This window comes from Protomyctophum parallelum, assembly GCF_964188405.1.
Source record: "Protomyctophum parallelum genome assembly, chromosome: 14".
Lineage (NCBI taxonomy): Eukaryota > Metazoa > Chordata > Actinopteri > Myctophiformes > Myctophidae > Protomyctophum > Protomyctophum parallelum.
This window is the reverse complement of record NC_139709.1, coordinates 26,323,000-26,348,751: the sequence shown is the minus strand read 5'-3', so window position 1 is coordinate 26,348,751 and position 25,752 is coordinate 26,323,000. Positions and strand designations below refer to the sequence as shown.

The following is a 25,752-nucleotide window of genomic DNA, read 5'->3' as shown; positions in this document are numbered from 1 at the left end:
CTATAATATTTCCATAAATCGTCATACAATCCGTGAAAATACGTTTCCATCGTCGGTGCGCCGCTTTTGCATAAAACGATGTCCAGCTCAGCCCGAGATAAGAAGCAGGCAGCTGACGACCTGAGGTAAAATGCAGTTCAACCGTCTATGTGGATAGACTCTCTCTCTCTCTCTTACTGCACATGTGGATAAATGCCCCCCCCCCCTCTCTCCCCCCCTTTAGAGTCCTTTAACTACACATGTGGATAGACCCCCCCCCTCTCTCTCTCTCTCTTTCTCCTTACCATTGAGAAGCATGCTGGTGAATGATCTCTCCAAGTCCCTCTTGTGTTGCGTGTCAGGGACAGTTGCGTGCGAAGGGCACGTGAGGTCAATGCGACCAATCCGCCACCTGAAATACACTACTCTGTCCGCCTATAAAACACCCAACCCGGCATCTTTTACCAATGGCTCCGACTTTATCCAAGAAAACCTAGATTAAAAACAAACCCTTACTGTTATGTAGGCTACTTATTTACTCTGTAAACCTATACTTCAAAACTGGACAGTGGACACTGTCTGCAACACGTTTCGGTGAGTCAATATATTCGCCTAATTATAGCCTATCTAAGTATATTGTATTGAGTGGCCACTTAATTGCTTACACTGCTGTTTTATTTACTGTCTCTCCATTGTCTCTTCCCCACTGCCAATCAAGGCACCCATGCAATAATTAAATCTGGTGTATTTGAATGGTTTCTATGATTTATTATGATATATGTACTAGGCTATACGTGTGCGAGCTTAGTTTAATAATATTTATGACTTTAATTACTTATTTTTTCCCCCCATCTATCCATGTATGTTCAGATGATGATTCCACCAGGAGAGTGTCTCTACGCTGGCCGGAAGAGGAGGAAACCTGTCCAAAAACAGTTGAGTTTATTGCTTTTACTCTTGCTAAACATTTTATTGTTAACTGCCTCTTGAAAGTATGGTAGGCCTACCTTAATTCTGTAGAATTGTCGATTTTGTGTTTCGTTTCGAGTTGCTAACAAGCAGTACACAACTTTTGTTAAAACTTTGTGTATGTTCATGAGCTGTCACCTGTTGGTTGTTACAGTAGCAGTAGGTAATTCGCATCCTCCGATCCTTATATTGACACCAATGTACACTAACAGAGTTGCACTTGCAGCTGGTTTGCACATACACAAACCTGTATTATTTATGATACCAGCTGTAGAGAAACTATTGACAACATATATGTTCACTGATGAGAAGATGAGCCAAGAAGGAGAGAGAAAGGACATGGAAATTGTTTGGACATTTACAAAACAGACCCAAAAATATGCAGACAACATAAAAATCATACTCTTGGGAGTGAGAATGAATCCATTACATATACCAGCTAACACCAGCTGCCAGAAACCTCATTTATACCTATAATCATACTTTTTATGTTTTTTTATTTTCATAACTGTATGTCATAATAATAATAATAATAATAATAAATAAATATATAAGGGATTTATATAGTATTAGTACTCAAGTAGGCTACTCAAAAATGCTTTACATGTGTTGGGGCCAGGAGAGAGAACATAAAAAAGGACAACTTTATTAGGAAGAAAATAAAGAAGAAAAAATAAGAATTAAAAGCAATAAAACAGTAAAGTTAAAATCAAGTCAACTTGGAAAGGCTATAGTCTAAACAGGAGGGTTTTCATCATCATATGCAAGCATTGCACATAAGTAGTGAAAATAGCAGATCTACAAGATCTTCGCTGCGTTGTGAGCTTGTAGATTGGCTATCTTTTACAATTTTATATTTTAAAAACTATATAGGCTATATATATATATAATAAAAAAGGGAATGGTTTCAGACTGGTTTCCACCCAACAACAGCAATATGCATAAGAACATAATATATATAATAATTATCTTAATGTTTTAAAATTAATATTTTAAAACATTAAAACATTAGTTAAATATTGAATTAAAACAATAAAGAATTATGGCTACTCATTTAGAATTTACTGACATGCAAACTTATTCTGCCAAGTACCAAAATAATCTTTTCCGATTAATTCAAATTTCCTTGAAAGGTTCAAATTAAATATGTTTAGTTACTATTTTTTTAACAACCACAAATTCAACAATGTTATTCTACTACTTTGCATTCTTTAGCCAATACTTTCATGACCGGCGGAGTCTCTAGTGTCAAATGATTGCCTCAGTAATGCGACAAAAACAAAAGAATCTCCATGAATTCAAGGCTTCATGGGGTGTGTAATTATTATAAAAAATATTTTTTGGGGTGAACAACTCCTTTAAAATGTTTCTTTGCTGGCTGTGTCACATGCCTTCTAACTGTCAAGGACCCCCACATGAATGTGTATTTAGCTACAGACATCTAAAATATTCTGTGCAAGGGACCCCCATACAAAGTTTTTGTTGTTAAAATATTCAGAATTATTAAAACATCTTCAACATTTTTCAAGAAAACACATCTACAAGCTCGTTTCAAATAGCAAATGATAGATAGGGTTAAAGTGGTTAAACAGAATTTTATTGCTAACTTGGAACCAACTAACAAGAACCTCTGGGCGTCCCTGGACCCCACTTTGAGAACCAGTACCCTAATTGATGTCATATGTATGTTTTATTTTTATTTATTTTGATTGCATCATAGCAGAGACTGGGTTTCAAATCCCAGTTAGGACATAAAAGTTATAGATTGCACAGATGCACAGATTTGTGTGTTTGATGTGTGTGATGATTTGATTGGCTGATGTATGATGATGTATGATGATAAGAGTGACCCTCACTTCACACAAGTGTGATTCTTTCCATCTAATATGTTTAGACTGTACAGCAGAGGTGCAGGAACGAGAGAGTGCTTCGACTGTGACACAAGTCACAAGCCTCATTTGTACATAGTTGGTTGATTTGTCAGGTTGTGTGTACATTGTACATGTAAAATCAATGAAGAATCACTCAGATTCAATGTTTTCTTTGTTTTCTTCCTTTTAACACTATAATAAATTTGCATGGTTCTTTATTGATTTTCTGTCACCATTGTAAAGGAGGAATCTTCAAATATGCCCCCAAGGGTTAAAAGGTGCAATTAATTTGCACAAATTGTACATGAAACATCTTTTGCAAGTGAGACCTGGCCAAGACAGGGTCAAAGCAGTAGGCCTACATCAAATTACAAAATGATAAGAAAGAGTGCAACAAACGTTTGTGGTGAAAAAGCTAATTTTTCCAAGTGTCAACTTAGAACATTTTACATATTCTGTAAAAAATAAACTCCTCAGTCCTCAGTATTAATTAATTTATTTGTAACTCTGGGGGGTTATATGATTTTCTCATATTAGATGTGAGCACTGGTTTCCACTGAAAGTTTCAGGCTCCTTCATGCCTGTTAGCTTAGCAGTGAAGTTATATTTTATAGTTCTTACTAGTTTGTCCTGATCTCTCTCTCTCTGTCTGTCCCACCCCCCTCTCCACCCCAGGAAGACTTCGGCATCCATTGTGAAGACCAATCCGTCCAAACGGCACAGGGACCGTCTCAACGCAGAGCTTGACCGTCTGGCCAGTCTGCTGCCCTTCACCCCAGATGTGATCGCCAAGCTGGACAAGCTGTCTGTCCTCCGCCTCGCTGTTTCCTACCTCCGTGTCAAGAGCTTCTTCCAAGGTGGGCAGTGCCAGTGACATACTGTAAAATCAGAGTGTACAAATGTACTTGTTTGAACCCCAGCATCGCTATTCCTATTCTGGGGGGAACATTTGCCTGATTGACAGCTTTGTATGACTGAACTTTATAATAAAAGGTCTGGTCATGTCATGAACCTTTCAGGAACGGTCAAGAAAGTACAGTTGCAACTCATGTCCATTTAGTGAGTTAGTTTATTTTTATTTCGGTCATTTAGAAACAAAACAAAATGGTTGTTGAGCAATTTACAGTAGCCTACTTAGTCAACATTGTGACTATTTTAGCCGAAAAGGTATGGGCTGAAGCAGAAAGCTTATTTTGCCCACATATTTACATAATTAAAAAAAGAATATATATATAATATAAATATAATCACAGTAGCATATGAAACGCACAATTGAAAAGAAATGATCATGAAGCTACAGTAAAATACAACTAAAAACCATTAAAAATCATTTCAGAGCAAACTAAAAACATAAAGCAAAACAACATTCTGGTATGCATTCGTTTTTCCAGACATAACAGTTTATATATATTTTGTGTACTTAATATTATGATACTATACATGTTTATTATTATTTCGCTTTCGCCTTTTATTTTATATATTTTATGGAGGGACAGACAGTAGGCTGACAGGAAATGGGGAGAGAGATGGGGGGAAGACATGCAGTAAAGGCCATCGGGATCGGGAGTCGAACCCGCGGCACACTGCCAGACTGGATTACCAGCCAAGGTGCCTGGACCGCTGAGCCATGGCCCAGGCCACTATATATGTTTATTACATGGCTTGGTTGAAAGCTTGATTCTGATTGGTCATTCACTGAATTCAGCAGTGAGTTATATCTTGATAATGACCGTTCCGCTCTATAACAGACCGCTGCCTAATCAAACCCTCTGAGCACCAGCTGCGCGGCTGCGCCCCGTTTGATTTACTGCTGTTTCCAACATGACAGCCATGTAAACACACACTGTGACACACAATGTTATTTACATCTAAACATTGCTCTCAAAAATATATTTGAAAACATTTGAGCGAAAAATAGACGAAGCAGTACCCGAAAATGGATTCTATTTGCACTGCAGCTGGGCAGACGCAGCCAGCGCAAACTTATGGAATACTTTTTGTGTTGTTTTGAGTCAATTTATTAATTTATGTTAGGTAGCCATGTAATAAGCGGGATAATATCTGGCTAGGTGGTCATTGTCGGGAGATAATTCACCGTTAAACTCCCTGAAGGTGCAGCTTGGATGTGATTTATTATGAGCCTTGTATAATATTGCAGTGGAGTTGAGGTTGACTAAATCTTGTAGTTTCAGTGTACCTGTATCACTTAGGATTTTACTGTGCAGCTGACACGAGGACAGTGTCATGCGTGCGTGTGTGCGTGCGTGCGTGCATGTTGTTATTGCGAACGCAGTGAGCCACTTACTATGACAGCAGGGGCTGAGTGTCTGTGTGTGTGTGTGTCACGCTGTGTGGTGTCACGCTGTTACACCACCGGCCCGCCACCAGAGGGCGCAGCTGTGGCACGCACGCACGCACGCACACACACACACACACACACACACACACACACAGGGCGCAGCTGTAGCACACACACACACAACCACACACACACGAGCTGCGTTCGCTTCACGCGTTTGCGCGTCTTACTTGTACCTACTAAATTGAACTTGGTGTGTTTGCAACAGGCTGTTGAATTGCAAGCAAATGTCCACATACAAACTGGAACTTGTTTATTCAGTGACGCCAGATGGGGGAGCTTGCAAGTCACGGTTGGAGGAGACAGTGGAACAAACCAATCACCTGGCATTGTTGGCCCATTGCTAACAACAAGAAATGAGAACATTTTGACTAGTTTGGCTGGCTAGTCTTTGGACATGATGATAATCGAGACCAAATTCAGTGCTTCATTTTGGTCACAAACCAGTCATTTTGTTACGTGTGAACATGCTAAATTCAAATCCATTTTTACAGGGGCCTTTAATGTGGCCATGTTGTGTTTGATTGAGTGGTGGTGGTGGTGCTCGGTTGTTGTGGGCGGTTTTGGCAGTTTGGTGTGTGTTGTAACATTTTGTAACAGTTTGACTGAGTGCTTGTGCCAGTCAAAAAAGTCTCAAATTATAGGCCTCACAAACAGGTTTAAGTAAGTCAGTCAAACAGCATGCAACAGCAGGATGCATTGATTCATTCAATAAGAATACTACAACATAATAATGTACAAAATATTACAATATATGCTATAAATTACAAGCTTGGGATAAAACACACAACAATCAAGCTTGAATGTCAGAACAAATGTATTGGAAGAGTCAAATAATAAGCAGTATAGGTTTGTGTGGGTATCAGTGATTGTAAGGGTCCATTCCATATTTATATTTAAACAAAATGATTACCAGAACACATGCATGTGCGTGAGTGGATGTGTGCATGTATGTGTTCGTTTGGATGTAATCTCTCACACTGAAATCCCTGAGCATTGTGAGATGAAATCATTGTATTGTCTCTCCACTTTTTATAAGTGCATAGTGAACCAGAAAATTGTATTAATACATGGCTGCAGTATTGTACACGCATGTATGCAAACAAAAACTATGCAGTCAACATATTGCAAACAATGCACCAAGACACCCCCACTCTCCAGCCACACCCCATTGTGTCTTACCCTCTTGCTGCCCTCAATTTCCTCTCTCTACTGTCCTGTCTAAATAAATGGGCGAAAGGATTCCACATGCATGCCGGTTTAATGACGCACACACTCACGCACGCACACACACCACATGTGCACACACCACATGCGTACGTAGACAATATATTCTGTTCTGTTCATGCACATCAAGCTTTCATTCTGAGGCGATGGCAAGCTTCAGTCAGTTTGACCAAAATAAGGACATAAAACATGAGACTTGATACATGGGACTTGTCCCTAGAGATGATGTGACCTTACCTCTGTCCATGATGGAAATGTATGTATGATGGATAAATGTACATACAGAACATGACTGGGCCATGGCCAGGCTCAACTAGAAACAGATGACATTCAGCGGTTCAATTAATCTACTGGCTGGCCATATTGGCTGTCATTTTGCACCGACTGAGAAGGTTTAGCAATAAAAGCGATTGATGGTTCAAGGTGATTTTCTCAGTTAGAAGATTTCTATGCAAACACATCATTAGAATGTTGTGTTTTTGACGTCAAAAACCGTACTCAGAAAACGAAAGACATCAGGGACGCAAGACGTATTCAATTCTTTAAACAGTATCGGTATAAGATATGTATATTTTTGGCAGGATTCAACTCCAAGCCAGCAAAGAGTGGAGTGTCCGGTTTAACAATCTAGCTAACTGTTTATTAGGGACTTTACAGGGAAAGGCTGCACAGAATGATATGACCGTCGAAAAGGTCAGCAATGGTCATTACTCTACATTACCTAATAATAACTGTAAATACTGGGGGTAATTGGTCAAGTTCAAAGATCACAACAGTAATTTATTTTGGCTATAATTCAGTAAAAGTCCAATTGAATTGAAATAGAACAAAACAGAGATAACTCAACTTATCACCTAGGAGAAAAGCTGGAGCTCACCCAGTGTGTCTTCTGTTTGAAGGGGACTATGATCTGTGGACACTTGTTCTCTCTCTTCACATGTCTCACTGGTCATTACCCACTGGTGTGTGTCATTTCTTGTCTAGTCTCTGCCTGGTAATTGTACAGATTGGGCTGTCACCATATAACAGAGGCCTAAAGTAACTGACCTGCTACAGCAGACAGCTTAGGCGTCTGCTATGACGCTCAACAGGAACAGAGCTGAGAGAACACAGCGTGTGTGTGTCTGTCTGCCTGTGAAATCCACCGCATGAGCTCTTTGTTGACCTTAACACTATTGTTAAGGTCTTGTCTTACACAATTACATTGGCGTTAAGAGGGCTGAGTGTGCATGTGTGTAGTGAGCATGTTTGTGCCAGTGTAAATGTGAAGCGACATCCCATTATGCCTGGTTTAATTCAATATTTGGTGCGTCCGTGCTTGCCTTGAATGCAATTGCATGCGTGCATATGCGCATGTGTGTGAACATGCACGTGTAACTGGTGAACTAAATGAAATAACCAAGTAAGCAAGTATATTTAAAGTGACGTTTCTGTTGAAGAGTGACGTGCATGGAGCACCAAAGTGAGACTTTAGCATTATCACGCCCCTGGTTCAATAGGCAGTGTACAAGAAGTACACTGCCTCAAGTGCACACTGTCTCAAGTCCTCACAAACAAAAGACATAATCCAGTTGCAATTTTCATTTCAAGAATAGGTTTGTGTCACACTATCCATGAAAATCAAGAAAGATGATCCATGAAAGGCAAGAAAGAAAAATATTCCCCATGCAATTTCATGAAGAAAAAACTCTAGTCCACTCTCTGATATAATGTATGACAAGATTTGTTCTTTATCCACAGCTGTACTCCATGAAGTATATTCCCCATTGATCTCATCTTTGTTTTGTTTACTGTAGTGTAGGGCAATGGCAACACAGTCACAGATGTTCAAATATCACGTGGTAACATTCTGCATGTTTAGATATTACACATACATTTAAGTAAACCCCGGTTTCCTTGTTATTGCCTATGAAAGTGTTTATATGTGAGGAGATATTGTTTTTTACAGGAGCAATCGTGGAGTTTCTATTCAGACACAATTGCAATACTCACCTTGTTAAGCAATTACACTGATTTATACTCACAAGCTACTCTCAATCGTTGTGAACTTGTTGATATGCTATTTTTGGTACGCAACACTGGCACGCAACCAGTATAATAACTCTGGCATTAGATAGCACTCTGCATGACCCTGCCAGATGGGAGAGAGACATAGTGTAGATAGAAGGAGAGAGAGAAAGAGCAAGCGAGTGATGGGCGAACATGTCAACCATAGAATTCAATAATGTGTGAGTCAAACGCTGTCAAGCCTGAACGAGTCCAAATCGCCTGTAACTCGTTTATCTCATTTCCACAGCTACTGCCAAATCTGGCTACAGACAAATCAGTTGTACAGTAGTTAGACGTGTTTCAAGCGTTTGGAAAAATGTGGACGAGTATTTGAATCATTTATTCATACGCGTAGCACTAATATGCTTCTTGGGAGGCCAGATCACAAGTGGACAGCTCTAAACACTGGTCTGCACATGCATTGAGGATGTAGTGAGCAATCACCCAGACCACATTCGGGGATGGTCAGGGGATGCATGTGACCACAATCATTGTGGATGCAAATGCGTCCTCTGGTTCCCGACTGCATTGATTGAATATCCCCTGTGTCATCTTCTTAAACCACTTAAACCATTTAAATACTTTGTTGACTGGAGTCTCGCAGGGGTCTATACCAGGCAGGGACACTCCTTTTTTGCCGAAATCTCCAGTGGTGTAAAGCAGGGGTTCTCAACCCGTGGGTCGCGACCCCTCAGGGGGTCGCCAAATAATTTTGTGGGCTCCCCAAATTATTTAAAAAAACAAAAAAAAACTGAATGGCTGGAAAATGGAAATGAAGAGTTTACATGGTACACATAGTACATGCATACACCTTCCCTAATTATATTATATCTGGTTTCAGTATTTATTTATGATGTATTGTCTCTATTATTAAGTCTCTGTTATTGTAGCAGTCAATTTATATTGGGGGTCGGGAGGGGGCGGGGCGGGGGTCCAGAGACATTGCCAAAACATTTCCGGGGTCCCCCGCCAAAAACGTTGAGAACCCCTGGTGTAAAGTAACTTGTACATTCACTCAAGTATTGTACTTAAGTATGTGTTTGGGACTTTTTTACATTACTGGAGTGTTTCCAATTTTCAATGCTTTTACTTCTACTCCACTACATATCAGAGGAAAATATTTATAAACAATTATTTGGGAAACGTGTGAAATGGGACATTCTGCAAAATGACTTAAATGAGAGTAATATTTTAATGCAAATACTTTTTTACTTTTACTCAACTTCACAAGGAGCATAGGTCTGTGCACTAACTGGTTCAACCACAAGGCACATAGATGTTTTTCAGTACCGCGCACACAACACATTGACATCTCAATTGAGCTAAAACAGGACAATAAAATAGAAAAAAATGAAAGAAAACACACATTTACATGTAAAACATATATAAATAGAGCCAATAAAAAACATCAAAGCAAAACACATCTCGAATGTGTGATGAAATGTTTTAGTTTTGGCTTTTGGTGGTGTATTTTAAAGAGTGCTTGCGTGCGTGCAAGGCACATACTTGCATGCGTGTGCACAGCAGTGTGCCCATGCACACGCATGCGGCTGCATGTTTATGTGTAAGAAAAAGCTATCTTCTTTCTAATGAATCCAAACATCTGCATTACTTCATGCCTGACAACCCTATGATATCACATGTGCATCTCCAAGCAGCCGATGAATAAAACATAAAGCTGTCCATAGAGTGCATAGGTCGCAGTCTCATATTTCACACAATGCTCGAGCTTAAAAGGCACCCACGTGAACACAATGTAAATGCATATATTATGTATTTGCTCAGGCTTACTATGTCCTCGTAGAGTGTTGGTATTTTGACCAGGGGGGATGTTGCTGTATAGAGTCAGACAGAGGAGAAAACGATTACTCGTCACGCTATAGCGTGAGGTAGGGATGACCCCAATATGTCATCCTACAGGCTGAGGGGCACTGTGCTTGGTCTTTTGGCTCTGTGATTATAACCCCAGCCATTTGGCAACAAGACATGCTTTTGTCCTGAAGCCGGGATTCTGAATATAGGATTCTTAATGTGCATCGGTACTTATGTACTGGGATGCACGGAAGATCGATGCACCATAATAATAACATTTGATTGTTCTGAAAATATAATCAAAATAAACCATCTACAAGCTCAGAACGTGCATCATGACATGTTGTGACTTTATAGATCTGCTATTTTTGAAAACTTTAAAAAATGTACATTATAGTAAAAAATTATGTTTCTTACGTCTTTGGATATTTTCATCTATATGCCCAAACATGCCAAAAATAGCAACACCAGGTTGAAAGTGGTTAAGGAGTGATTTTTTAGCTTAATGCAAACATTATGAATGCGTGACTTCCAACAAAGACACATTTTCCCAATTTAATGTCTTGGCCTCATTCGTTTTTGTCAGTCAAGAAACTAGTGCAGTTAAATCCTCAGTGTCTATTTGTACATTCTCAGAGTTAAATGAAAACAGGATTGTCCTGTGAATCATTTGAATGTTCAACTATTCCAGATATCTTCACTTAGGTTTACAATAATTAGGTTTCACTATTGCATTTGCATGCATGTGAGTTTGTCAACAATATATTTTGCCTAACATTGTGATAGCTGCTATATGACATAGGATTGTTACTGCAGATTAACAGTAGGAAGAAGAGTTATACAGCTATATATTGCACAAAGTAGCACTTGAGTACTGTACAGAGAATACATAAAATTGACTGCATATTTGTTTATTTGCATAAACTGCTTTGTGAGCTTGTAGAGTTTAGGGATAAGGGGTTTAGTGGTGATGAAATTGGAGCCCACAGTGTTCAAGTATCAATAGTGGATGTGGATATAAAATGGAATGTGAATTCATGTTCAGTGCGCTGAATGTTATCAGGATATGGCTGGCTGGTCATTAACACAGCTCTTGTCAACAAACTGTCTTTCATGCCAACTTAAAGCCCTTGCTGATTTCCAAAGACCCATGATCCCATGATTGTATTGAACACACGCACGCATGTACGTACGTACGTACGTACGTACGTACGCACGCATGTACGTGCACGCACGCACGCACACGCACGCACGCACACACACACACACACACGCAAACAGACCAAACCTTTGACACGCAGCTAAATAATTACAATGTAGTGGCCCTCATTGATTCCAACATGTTCAGTTACATGCACACGCACATGTTACACACACACACACACACACACACACACACACACACACACACACATGCATGCACACACACACACACACACACACACACACACACACACACACACACACACACAAAATAACCTGCGTCCCAATGGATCCAATGTGGTTATTATTTAGTCAATTCATTCATTCAATATTTATAAAACCCAGAGACACACTTAACCACTTTCACTTTAAATAATTTCAATCATAGCATAAATAGCAGCTTATATAGATTGACTCCTTTTTCTACTTTTGTGGGAAACTGTAATGCGACAAAGTATAGGACATTAATTTAACCCATTCTGGACGGGAACCCCTTTTGGTGTTTTAAGCATTATGTTATACTTTAGCTATTGAAAAATAGGAGATCTACAAGCTCATATAGCGCGGCACCGAGTGCCGCGATACGAGCTTGTAGATCTGCTATTTTAGAAAATGTGGTGCAATCCTTGAATACCGGTATATATTCTTTCAGAGTAACGTTTTTTTTTTTTTTTTTTTAAGATTTTTTTTTTTGCGGCTTACGCCTTTTATTGATTTTTTGAAGGGACAGACAGTAGGCTGACAGGAAACGGGAGAGAGATGGGGGGATGACATGCAGTAAAGGCCGTGTCGGGTCCGGGAGTCGAACCCGCGGCACACTGCGACTGGATTACCAGTCCGGTGCCCAGACCGTTACGCTACGGCCTGGGCCCAGAGTAACGTTTTTAACTCAAATCTTTGCTTCTGGGGGTTCCCTGGAACAACATATTTTCAGATGGGGGTCGGCAGCCAATATATAAAATGTTTTGGGGGTCCTTGACATGAAATAGTTTGAGCACCACTGATATAGAAACAGGCTTTTCAGAAAACTGTTAGGATTTAGAAGACATTTGTAGAATCATCCTCAGGTCTAATGGTTTAAGGGGTAGGAAAACATACAAAGATTAAAAATACAAGGTTCCTGAGTGACAGCAACGATATGCAGGCATGGGCGCAAATATGAATAAGCACATACAGTAGGCATTCGTCCTGTGTGGGACGGCGCCATATGTCTGTCTGAGACCACACCTCACTTCCACACCATGGACAAAGCAACCAAGTGCCGTCGCTACCTATACGCACAATGGTCAGCCACGTCCTGTATAGCGAACTTAAAAATGTGCTTTCTTCAACTTTATCAAATCAGCAAAACTCCGGCATTCCCACCATGAGATGAGATGAAATAGAATTACAGTATGATGATGCTTGCAGTTAGAAGAAACTGAGCATCTTCTTCAGTACATTTACAGCCCCACCTGCACCTTCAGTGAGGGACATGTAGGGGATGCAGAACCCAGTATTTGCACAGTTATGTTCATAATGTACCATATTTATGTACAGTAACAGCATTTTACTCATAATGTGAACACTGTGTGCAATGATTACTATTGGAGAGCGTTAACATTTTGACAATAAATGTTCAGTTTCAACCAAAACATTATCGCTTACATTACAGAACCTTTAAGAAACACTGCTATAAATGATCTCTGTATGAACTTTTGGTTGATACAAAAGGGCCACAAGGAGCCCTTTGTGTCCCTTTGTGCTAGGGGTAGAAGTACGGGGATCGTGTGATCAGGTATTAGGCTGTCTTTGTCAGAGCATCAGCGTCTGTCCGTGTTTAATAAGATAACGTCGTTTTGGGAGGATTGCATGAATTAGTTAATCTCACAGCTCAGAGATGCCGTGTTGCCGTGGAGAGAGAATAATTGAAATGAAAGACAAACAAAACAAATAGAAGAGAAGAGACGCAAAAGAGAAAGACGAACAGAGAAAGTGCTTGAAAAAGAAGAGTTTGAGAAAAATAAGCATGGAATCCATGACACGCTACAACCAACTCTCAAAAAGTTTGGAGCGACCCACAGACAATGGCTTACACTAGTCTGCCTGTGTAACTGCAACCAGCTGATTCAGAATGAAAGAAACTTGAACCACAAACGGACCTTTCTAACCTCCTCTATGATTGTCCGCTGTGTGTGTGTGTGTGTGTGTGTGTTTGTGTGTTTACATGTGCAATGTGCCTTTAACAAGGCTATGTTTGGTAGCGTGTATAGCGACAGTACAGTGAGCGAGCGGCTTGCGTGACTCAAACAGACTGAGATTCTGACCTCAGAGATGCCATGAAAACGATCTGCCGATTACAGCGAGGAAACACAGGGGACCTGGCAGGCAAAAATGAGCCTGTGGCAAGGGGGAGAGGATACTAGAGCAGATGAGAGGAGAGGATGAGAGTGGGAGAAGATCAGATCACAAGAAATCTAAGGTGAGGTAGGAGAGGAGAGGAGAGGAGAGGAGAGGAGAGGAGAGGAGAGGAGAGGAGAGGAGAGGAGAGGAGAGGAGAGGAGAGGAGAGGAGAGGAGAGGAGAGGAGAGGAGAGGAGAGGAGAGGAGAGGAGAGGAGAGGAGAGGAGAGGAGAGGACGAGGGAAAGCATTCTCTAAATTGTGGTGGAAGTTAATGTTAAAGTAGATACACATAATTTATTCCGGTCAGGGTTCAATTCAAGTATCCATCATTTAATCAACCAAGAAAAGCAATTTAACTTAAGTATTATCTATATAATTCACCACATCATCCCAATTGACGAGCAGTTAAACAGAAACACAAACAGTCATTTTGTCAGGGAATGGGAAGGACATTGACAGTGTAATCCAGAACAAGCCGACATAATGCCTCCTTTCAAGAACTGGTGAAAAATAAGCACCACTCAATCTCAGAGTGTCAATCCGATCATGCACTGGCTCAGGAGGTAGAGCAGCAGTAGATTCAGTGCTTGTTCAAGGACACTTGTCCTGGGCAGGCACATGATTGGAACCTGCAGACCTACTGTACAGTTAGACATCAGTTTCTCTGCCTATAGCTAAATAACACCTAGGGTTTTCTGTCAGTTCATGGTGGCAGATGATGGCAGCTGTCCATCAATACGTATGTGCTTTCAAGGTCAAAGTCAAACTTGACAAGTCAAAGAGTGTGTGTGTGTGTTTGTGTGTGTGTGTGTGTGTGTGTGTGTGTGTGTGTGTGTGTGTGTGTGTGTGTGTGTGTGTGTGTGTGTGTGTGTGCGTGCGCGCGTACATGCATGTGTGAGTTTAGTTTACCATCTTGTAGGTTGTGATGAATGTGATAAGAGGTCAAATGGGAGGAAACCTTTCCCAGAGCTTATCAGTTTTAATGCTAAAGGTTAGGGTTGGGTGGAAAACATACCTTGACATGTCACATTATGTGATGACGGTTTCTGTATTAGTATTCCTCACTACCAGAATCAGATTTGAGCACAGATCCTCATTGCAGTTTATGTTAATCAAATATTTAGAGTTAATGTTAAATCATTTCTGTTAAGTCGTTCCAGGCATCAGACAAGACTACAATAAAATATCAATAAAAGAAAAAACATCTGGGGGGAAGAAACTGAAAAGGATGGATGCCATGGCCCAGAATGGAATCATATCAACACCAACTAGGCCACTAAAAAGATGGGGAAACATTTCAGTATTCCATTGTCCATTTCTGTTTCCACTAAAGGTTACATTTTTGACACATACGCTTAATAAATATAATGATATAAATATAATTACCATATAATGAAAGGCAGGTTTAAAGTTAACATTTCAGTGCATGCATCATCTGTCCTCCTGCCTGTCTCTGTCTAGTCTGTGTGTACTCATCTTTTTGTAGAAATCTGCCTCTATTGTGTAAATTTTTGCAGTGTGTGTGTGTGTGTGTGTGTGTGTGTGTGTGCGTGTTTTTGAGGGGGGGACAGAAAGTGGGTTTGACAGTTGAAAAACTGCTCGGGCGAGGCATGCAGTAGGCTTTTAACCTGAAGTGTTCAGGCCTCATTGACCCTGTCACAACCATTGGCGGAACTGGACCCCCCCCCCCCCCCCCCCACACACACACACACACACACACACACACACACACACACACACACAGTGTCATCTTGCTAATGAGACTCCAATTTCCTACGTCATAGACGGATATTCTCCCCATGCAACCAACGCGTGCGCGCACACACACACACACACACACACACACACACACACACACACACACACACACACCTCTGCATAGAAGTTCCAGCAATGCATAGGTGGAATGATTTGTTCTGCATGCATTTGGAGACCTTTCTTCGACTTTATCAAATTAGCTTTGGCTAACACATTTACAGAAATATCGATCATCTGTCTCTAGTTAGTACAGACATAGAAATACAAAGAGACGTGGCGAAAGATAACACGCAATAATACTGTAGTTGAACTTTCAGTGAAAACAGGAAACATATGATGAAAAATACAAGTTTGGGAGCTTGTAGATCTGTTTGATTTGTATATCATTACTGTCGGGCAGTAACCTCACATCTCCACATTTCAACTTTCTCCGTTTTCTTTCCGTAAAATTATGATAATCACAAGAGTGATTATGAAAACTAGTGAAACTACCACAACACGTGATGCAACACTTTGTGAGCTCGTAGATTGTCCATTTTCACTATTCTAAAATTCAAGATTTCCACCCGAAGGCAACGATATATAGTTTAAGTGATTAACTGTAACATAAGACAAACGGATGGTTGGGGAATAGACACAGTCAAACACAAGGCTTGAAGGCTTCTATTGTTTGTTGGAGTTGGAAGTCACTGTGTCAGCGACCTGCGGCCTGTCATACAGCCAAGTTGTGGACTTTGGTCCCTGCAAACTGTCCCTCTTTTATCTCTCTATTCATTCACAAACTCTTTCTCTATACCCTCATTCTATTCTCTCTTTCCTTTCTTCCTTTAGTCTGACCTCAGCCCTCTCTTCTAGCGTGTTAATAATACTTAATGTGGTCTGGTAAAAATTAAGTAAAGATTCTTTTTTTTTATGGTGTGTGAATGCCCCGCTATGTATGTAAGTTCCGTGCCTGAGTTGGACCTATTAGTTCGGCATTGGCCTCTTTGCAGGGTCTCATGTGATGTCAGACAGGACTCAGGAGCACGAGAGAGGTTGGTGGGAGAGAGCTACCCTGTTGCCCCAACTGGCGACCTGTAGCATTGGGTCATTGGTCTGTCAATTAAGGGTAGATCACCACAGAATAGAGCTCTATTGTGCGTTTCAAATGCAGCTGCCTCACAAAGCCACAAGAGTGATCTCATGAGTTTCATTTAAAAATGAGATATTTGGTGTCTGATAACTGGAAACAGCCACTGCCATAACAATCGCACTAGTATTATGTTTGGTGTTATCTGAGGGCTTTCACTGTTGTGTGGATGTAAGGATATGTTGGCAATTATATTTGACTTTTATGTATTTTATGCCACATAATCATTTAACCCTGGATTCAAATGTGGTAATCCAATCTCTGGGGAGCATGGAAGTACACAGCAAATTCCATGGCTGCTTGAGGCTAAAAGCGAATGTCAGTGTTTGCTTCAATTGTTCATTTTCCATTTAGTACATCATCTCATATCTCTGATGTTTTAGTATGTGCTGTAAAAAGGTTATCGTATTATATTATATTTTTGTATTATATTATATAGTTTTTCTAAACTCTGATTACCGTGTTGAGATTTAAGAGAGAGAGAGAGAGAGAGAGAGAGAGAGAGAGAGACACTTGAGAACTGAGCTTATGAGTCACGCAAGTTGGACTTCAAACCTTCCCTCCTCCTCCTAGCGGGAGCAGGTGTATCCTACATGCGTGATCACTGCTGTGGGTGGATTGTATGTATACTGTATGTGTGTATGTGTGTGTGACATGTGTGCAATGAAACTCCCAGCCCCTCCCCCCCTCCACTCCCCTCCAGGGTTGCGTGATGAACATCTAGCATTTGTGAGTTCGCCAGAGGGAGGGCGGGTTGGTTGGATGTATGGATGGATGGATGGATTGAAATGAAACAGCATGGATATGTAGATAGACAGCCATCAGAATAAATGCTGGTAGATGGATGAATGGATATATTGATAGATACAAAAATAAGGATCAATGGATGGATACATATTCAATTCGAAGTTAGAGGTTTGAAGCCCCATTCTCCAAATGCAGCAGCATATAATAAGATAATTAATGGATTAATAACATAATCTAAGCACCACAACGGATGAGAGATGGCCATATATAGGTGTACATGTGGAGGGTTGGATCGATAGAGGAAGAGAGAGAGAGGGGTTGGCCTGGGTGGTATTCGCGTATTCGTCAGAGAGAAATGGCGTGCCTCTGGGCTCTGCTGTATATGTTTCTGCTACCATCAGAGAGGGAGAGAACAAAGGGGAGGAGACATGAAGGAAGGGTTGAAGAGAGGCAGGAGAGGAAGAGGCCTCAAGAAGGTGAGAAGAAGAGAAGAGAAAAGAAGAGAGGAGAAATTAAGTGTGTTGACCACATGATGGCCCTTGTGGCTCCAAAACATTCATTGATAAATATGTGGTTGGAATCTATAGCAGGAATAACTCAATAACTAAAAAAAGGTACAAAAGAAAAAGCTTCATATGAAACCATCGTGATATTCACTATCCTGTTCAAATTACCGCCAGTAATCATCAGGTAGAAATACAATTATGAAATGTGTCATTTGTGTCAGTCATGCTGACACAGGCACAGGACTGTATTGGCCTTAGGGTTACAAAATGACACCTGCAAAAGCATCTGCTCTGCGTTGTATTATTGTTTTAAATGGAGACCAGTTTCATGCACATGTGTTCCACGTGTCTTTGTTGGCTCTGGTGCAAGTATATGATGCATTTGTGCGTGCGTGCGTGTACTGCATGTGTGTGTGCGTGTGCGGGGCGGTGCAGTGAAATCCTCACTTTTACACTATCATAGTTAAATTAACCGAGGATTTTACTGTGTACATAATTATGCTTTCCAGTGTTTACTGTATCTATGTGCGTGCTGCGTGGCACGCGTGTGTGTGTCTGTTTGTGTGTGCGTGACTGCCTGCTGTCCTGCTACAAATTGTCTTACGCTAATTTCCTATAACTCTAGTCTACACTACACTATGTGCTTTCTATGAAGCAGCGCCAGTAGCCCGCTGCGATAATCCCTGACTGTTGATTGGCCGCTGCCCTCCCACCAGTCAGCAGTCAGCATGGGGTGCGTGACCGGAGAGAATTTGTTGGCATGATTTTCAAAAGCAGGATCACTCCCTGCAGCTCACACACCCCTGGAGCTGCAGCACTCACATCATCACATGCTGGAGTGTGCGTGCGTGCGTGCGTACACATTGGTTTGTGCATGGCGTGTACATGGCTGCTTTAAAAAATATATCTGTGTGTGTGTGACCACAGCAATCACACGTTTCTCCACTCCCATATGCAATGTTATTGATATGGCCACACAGAATCGTGGGCTAAACATGAGTGTTTTTCTCTGTTTTGGATGCATTTCAAATATGCATTAGCCATGGCAAATGTATACAGGGCTGGCTGTTATATGAGCAATGCAATCGGTGAACCACATGTACTGTACGTTGCACGCCATGTCGTGACATCACGCATTTGTTATCACTTCTTCCTCGTCACTCCCATTGGTGCTGTCAGGTGGAAACCTTGTACATTTTTGCTGTCTGACACATTTTTGAAACATGAAAACTTGAAAATGGTTGTCAATAATGACCAACTAGGCCCAGGCCGTAGCGTAACGGTCTGGGCACCGGACTGGTAATCCAGTCGCAGTGTGCCGCGGGTTCGACTCCCGGACCCGACACGGCCTTTACTGCATGTCATCCCCCCATCTCTCTCCCGTTTCCTGTCAGCCTACTGTCTGTCCCTTCAAAAAAAAATCAATAAAAGGCGTAAGCCGCAAAAAAAATATCTTAAAAAAAAAAAAGGTTTAAAGTAATTATGTCTGTCTGTATGTCTTATATTTATCCATTAAAAGGCATGATTAAATGATAACGACATTGGTTGACAACATGACAGGTTCAGTAAGAAGACACTAATGGGTTTTACAGTATATGGTCCCAGTTTAAAACCAATTAGAGTACAATAAATAGAAGTTTTTCTGTGCTGCACTCTTCACTCACAATATTTGACTCATGTTATTGTGTTGGCCTAATGTGGTACAGCAGTCCACTTTGCACGCTATCAGATATTCATGCAGTGTGAACACTATTTTAACTTCCTACTCACTTTCTCTCTCTCTCTCTCTCTCTCCCCCCATACTGTCTTACTATATTCAGCCATCCAGGAAAAGCCCTGTAGAAGGTCATCACCACAGCCAACTCCACCCCCAGCCCAGGCCCACCTTCATCCCCAGAAGGCCTGCACCTCCCTGGGTTCCACCGTGGTTGAGAGTGACCTTCTGCTGGAGGTAATCATCACCCAGTGGTTTCTAGAGACCAGTTTTGAATCTTGGAATTTTCAGTCCCAAATAGAACCGGAAAACAAATGCTATAGGGCATAGCAGTCTTTCGCGCCACCGATCGAAAGCCCATTCATTTTTCCAATAGAGATTTCCGGAAATATTTATATACATGTTTTTTTTAAGCCTGCAACCAAGCCATCCAGGCTCTTGGTGAATCATGACCATACGACATTTGATTCTGTGATTTATTAAATATATTATCATCATACAATTCAATAGCCTGGATGGCTGGGTTCCAGGCTTAAAATATGGCATATAAATATTTTCAGAAATCTTTACGGAAAAAAAGAATGGGCTTTTGATCACCACTGCTGTGCCCTATTGGGTGGAGGGTCTTCGTTCAGTAGAACCTTCTTTGGAGCAAAATGGAGCATAATTTACCACTGACCATTTAAATGTGAGTTTAACAACACCCTGGTGTCCCCTCTCTGCCAGTCACTGACAGGCTTCGCTTTGGTGATCAGCAGTGAAGGATTCATCTTCTATGCCTCCTCTTCCATCGTTGAATACCTAGGTTTCCATCAGGTAACTTCCACTGATATTCTGTTGGCCTACTGTGTGTATGTGTATTCTATATGGTTACTGTATCTATGTCATTCCAGTTCTGCCAGAGAACAAACCCATTTGCACGTGACAGCAGCAGGATTGAACCTTGTGAAGTGCCCCTGAGTGAGGCGTTAAATGAGCGAGTGGCCGCACTGAGCATGCAGAGCGAAGCCCACCGCTGCCGACTCAGCACCGCTCAGTTCCATGTTGATAGGCACAGAACAGTAAATAATACACTCTCAGTTATGATGTACTTTAAATGACAAAAATATCTAGGATTGAGTCGTCATGATCCGCATCTATAGAAAGAAGAAATATAGTTTGGGTTTTTTTCCCCCCGTTTCCAGCAATGTTTTTCAACATGTTCTCTGGTGACCAGGCTCTTGAATGAAAAGTATATGTGGTTGACCAAGTCGAGAGATGAAAAAAAAGGCCAATGGAATGTGTGTGTGTGTGTGTGTGTGCTTGCGTATACAGTACAGTACAGTTCTGAAATCCTGGAAACAATAGTTCTCAAATTCTTTCATGGAAGACAGAGCTAAAGTACCAGGTCATAAACCAAGCGTGTCTTTTTTTCTCAGTGGCACTGAGGAGGAGCCTTTGAGGAGAAGCCTTTGCGTGTCTGCAGACACGGATATTATCGGGAGGGTGAATATTTGAGTGTGTGTGTGTGTGGGGGTGGGTGTTCGGGAAGGGAGGGGGAGTTAAAGACTTGGAGATGGAAAAAAGGGAGGGTGTGGAACGAGGAGAGGAATTACGAGTGTTGGCTCTGGGGTTGCCTGCTTTTTCATCAGCGGAGAATGTCTGCCGTCATGCGAGCAGCTCTAGAGTCACGCGAAGCACACAGAGAGAGAGAGAGGAGGGGTGGGGGGGAGTAATTGAGATAGAAAGGGAAAAATAAGGATGAAAATACAAAAGGGGGGAAAGGGACACACACACACACACACACACACAAAGTCCCTGCCCTCCCCTGGCTGTGTTGTCCATCTCAAGTGCCATAGTTCTCACTCTACCCGTCTGGCCCTGACACTTGTGGTGTGTCCGTTAGTGTAGTTTGCTTGTAGTGAAGTGGAGCGTGGTGCAGGTTAAGTGGAGAGGTCATCGCTCCTGACACACACACAATAAAGACTCCCTGATGTTAACACTTAATAGGGTCAAGACCCTCCATCCTGGCTATGTCACTGTGTTTGCCCACTCATGCACACACACGCACGAACACACACACACGCACGCGCGCACGCACGCACGCACTCACTCTCTCTTACTCAGTTTCTCACTACGAGCTCAGTGGTCTTGAATTTAGAGTGTCCGCCCTAAGATTGGGATGTCAGGGTTCGATCCCTGGCCGGTTCATACCAAAGACTCCCTGACTGGCACACAGCATCACGGGTACTAGCGTCATGTCCAGGTGGTATACTATACTGTATTGTTCATCAAGCTGCTTTACGCTAAGGAAACTGGAGATAGGCTCCTGCCCTATGGGCCTCAGGGCTCTGTAAGGCCTACTTACTGTACGTACTCTGTTACTCAAACAGATGTAATGAACCAGATTGAGTTTTAGTCTCTACCGCTCTCTATTTCTCAGACAGATGTGATGCACCAGAATGTGTTTGACTACATCCATGTGGAGGAGAGACAGGAGTTCAAACGTCAGCTCCACTGGTCCATGTGTCCCCCTCCTGAGACTACCACCTCCCATCAACAAGCTGCCAACCCAGACTCTGCTGTATCCAGCACCATAGGTGAGGCGCTACATTCCACACAGTCAAGTTCAATTACATCGCTTTACAACAATCAAACACATCACACAAACTAAAAGCAGGTGGCTCATACATACTCCAGTTTTAGGTGATAAGTTATCACCTTCATAATGAGTTGAGGCCATCATACTCGCGGTGATGTCCTTAAGCATTGACCCCGCCTCCCTCTGGTTCAGATGCAAAACCCGCGTGCCTGCAAAACCGCCCACCCAACTTCTAGACCAATCAGTGAATGGGGTGATAGCTCCAGAGTGAAAGGACTTGTCTGACAGTAACATAATGTTGTAGTTTTCGAACCCTTAAAAAACTACACCGCGGTGATAAGCTATCACCTCAAACTGGAGTATGAATGCAGCTTAAAGGCTCATACATAGTCTACACTACACTACAACATGACGTCACGAGCCGCGGTGAAGAGCAAACCACCGCCACCACTCCAGCCCTTCTCTCTGTTTTTACTCACCACCGCTCAATGTTATTTCAGCTCCGGTGGTCAGCTCACCACCGGAGCGGTGGTCACCTCACCAACGAATATCCAGACTATGAATAGGCCTTAAGGGTTCAGCACCATGGAGAGCAATCATTTTGGAACACACTATTTTCATGAGCAATCCCTGACAGAGTTAACGTTAGTGGGGATGAATCACTCACTGGTCTCTATCTGACTGATCCTGCTCATAATCAGGCTAGTTCGTTGACAATGAGTCAATGCACTCAAGCTCACTCACTGTTGACAAGTTATTGATGATGATAGCTTCAATTGACTTTTTTGCCTCAATGGAGGCAATTCAATGTGTTGTGTATGTACTGCATCTTATGTGTGTTGTAGGTGATGACTTTGTGGCGGGCAGTCTATTCAGTGCTCAGGAGATGGATGGTGTTCCGTCAGAGCTGGTTCCATTCCTATCTCGCTGTTTCATTGCTCGTGTCCGCTGCCTCCTGGACAGCACCTCAGGATTTCTGGTGAGTCACGTGTTCCTCTGCCTGTACTCTCCTATATTTACTATCCCATGTTGGGACATAGGAAGGGTTTATTGAGATAGAAAATAGTAAGAAAAAGCTAGTGCCTGTGTGTGTATACAGGCGCATGCCCAATGCCCATGCGTGTGCATTTATATGATGTGTAATCATCGAGGGATAATGGTGCCTTCAGTTTATACGTTACATTAAACATTTTGGTCCTTTAGATTAATTTAATAAGTGCCATGAACTGTACACAATCATGCAGCTCAAACATAAAGCAGAATAGTACAAACTGCAAGATCTAAAATCATGCATGAAATTGATGAAAGTCATACTTTCATTACTAAAACATCTTAACTGTTTAATGTCACTCTCCTATTGTTCTCTCCTATTGTTCAATTGTGAGGCCGGAAGATCCCTGCCAGCCTACGCAAAACAACACGCTTCAAAGAGTTTTACACGAGCTGGTGGTGAGAGTGAGAGAGAGAACTCTCAACACAGAATGCCCTGGGAACTGTTATGTCAGATATTCACATGTCACAATAAACCAAAAGGATTCAGGTTTAAAATCTGTAAAGTTATCATTTAAAAAGGCGGTCACTGTGCTATGTTTTTAAAACCACTAAAGCATTGTCCTTCAGTGAAGCTGTTAAAGTATCACTACCTTGTGTAGATATAGTTACTCCTCACTAATGCTCATTTCTGTCCACTTCTGTCTCAAAGGTTTGATGTGGAATGTTCTGGAACCTTACTTTACTTAGTTATCATGCTGAAATAGAAGCCATTGTTGTTAAAAAATAAAATAAAAAGTTTGAACTCTTGTTTGAAATGACCACCAATGATGTCTGAGCTAAAGAGTGATTTGACAGACATGGTGCCATCTTATAAAGAGAATTCGTAAGGACTTATATGAAGATAAGGTGGGAAATGGTTGAGGTGCTCCTCCTTTAACTGCTGCATTATTCCTGCTGCTCCAGAGTATGCAGTTCCAGGGCAGGCTCAAGTTTCTTCAGGGCCAAAAGAAGAAGACAGAGTCAGGAGTGCAGGTGCCCCCCCAGTTGGCACTGTTCTGTGTGGCAGTGCCACTCATGGTGCCCTCAATCACCGATCTGAAGCTCAAGGGAATGGCTGTCCGCAGCAAGACCAAGGGAGGAATTGTAGCCACACTGGAACATAGGTGAATATAATATTGTAGTACATATTATATTATAGTATAGTATTAGTATATTTTCAAGTTATAATAATAAAATAAAGAGACTCAAGTCTCTATGAACGGGTATGGATAAGTTCTTCAAAAAATATTCCATTACCATTACTATTTACGGTACCTTATAAAAATGTAATGTGTACCATGATCTGTGTAATGTTATGAGCAACTGGGCAATGTCTGATTGGTCCTATATTCATTCCCGTAGCGACAAGAAGCTCCGCGCCTCCCGGGGATCATGTGACAGTGGCGACTTCCTTCTTTTCAACTGGACGAGCTCGGTTCCGGCCCGAGGTGACCCATGTCACCACTACACCCCCTGGACTCCACTCTCTAAAGATCCTGCCCTGCGTTACTGCAATGATGGATTCTATCCACAGGATGAACCCCTCAACTTCTGCTTATCTTCCACGGGCGGTGTGCCCAAAACTTCAGGCGGCCTCCTGGAACATCCCCATCCTTGGGACTCTCAACGGGGACAGGCAGGTTCAGCTCGGAAGCACCCAGCAGGGGCTGGCTACCTGTCGGGTAAACAGGGCAAGTACACCCATTCCCACATGGGAAAAGATTTCAGTGGGTATAGACAGGAAGGGGGTAAAGTGTATGAAGGTCCTCCCAGCGATGTGGAGAGCTACTTTGAAGATGCAGGTGTGATGAAGGCAGATGGCAAGTACATATCTGGTCTAGACTGCTGTAATGGCTTGACGCTACCTGGGAGCGCCATTAAGACTGAACAAGACTCAGACTCTGAGACTACAGGTGGGAGCCTGTATACTATCGGACACAACGGGGCATGGGAGAAACATCGTTATGCTACATCCATGTATGCAGAGCACTACCCCTGCCACGACGTCAAAATGGAGACAGACCACTACAACCATTACAACAACTGCCACAGAAACAAAGGGGAAAATGGAGGCGGGGCCAGCCTCAGTCCTTCTCCAATCAATGGACACCAGAAATACTTGTATGCCGCTGCTGCCGCAAGCAGACTACCCAAGTCTGGAGGAGAAAGTTGCCTTACCCATGGATATGAGAACAGCAACATGGACCATAAAGCCTATAATAATGGAAGCATGAATCAGGCAGAGAAACAACTGGACTATGAGTTCAGAGGCCAAAACCTGGTCCAGGCAATAAAGAGGGAACCCTTGGACTCTCCATCATGGTCAGACACCAACAGTCAGGACATTGGACAGTTGCACAGAGGCATGTTGGTGCCCAACTGTGGTTTAAACACATTAGCGCATAAATCAAACCCATATACCTACATGCAGTAG

General features: G+C 42.0%; 1 protein-coding gene across 1 annotated transcript; it reads left to right on the top strand.

The window, feature by feature from the left end:
• Positions 1–852: 852 nt before the first annotated feature.
• ahrrb (aryl-hydrocarbon receptor repressor b) lies at positions 853–25,752 on the top strand (the record flags this gene model as incomplete). Its single annotated transcript, XM_083782699.1, has 8 exons — positions 853–914; positions 3,495–3,676; positions 19,812–19,942; positions 20,432–20,521; positions 22,128–22,284; positions 23,132–23,265; positions 24,243–24,442; positions 24,681–25,752. 8 exons carry the CDS (start codon positions 853–855, stop codon positions 25,750–25,752), a joined length of 2,028 nt encoding a protein of 675 aa, XP_083638825.1.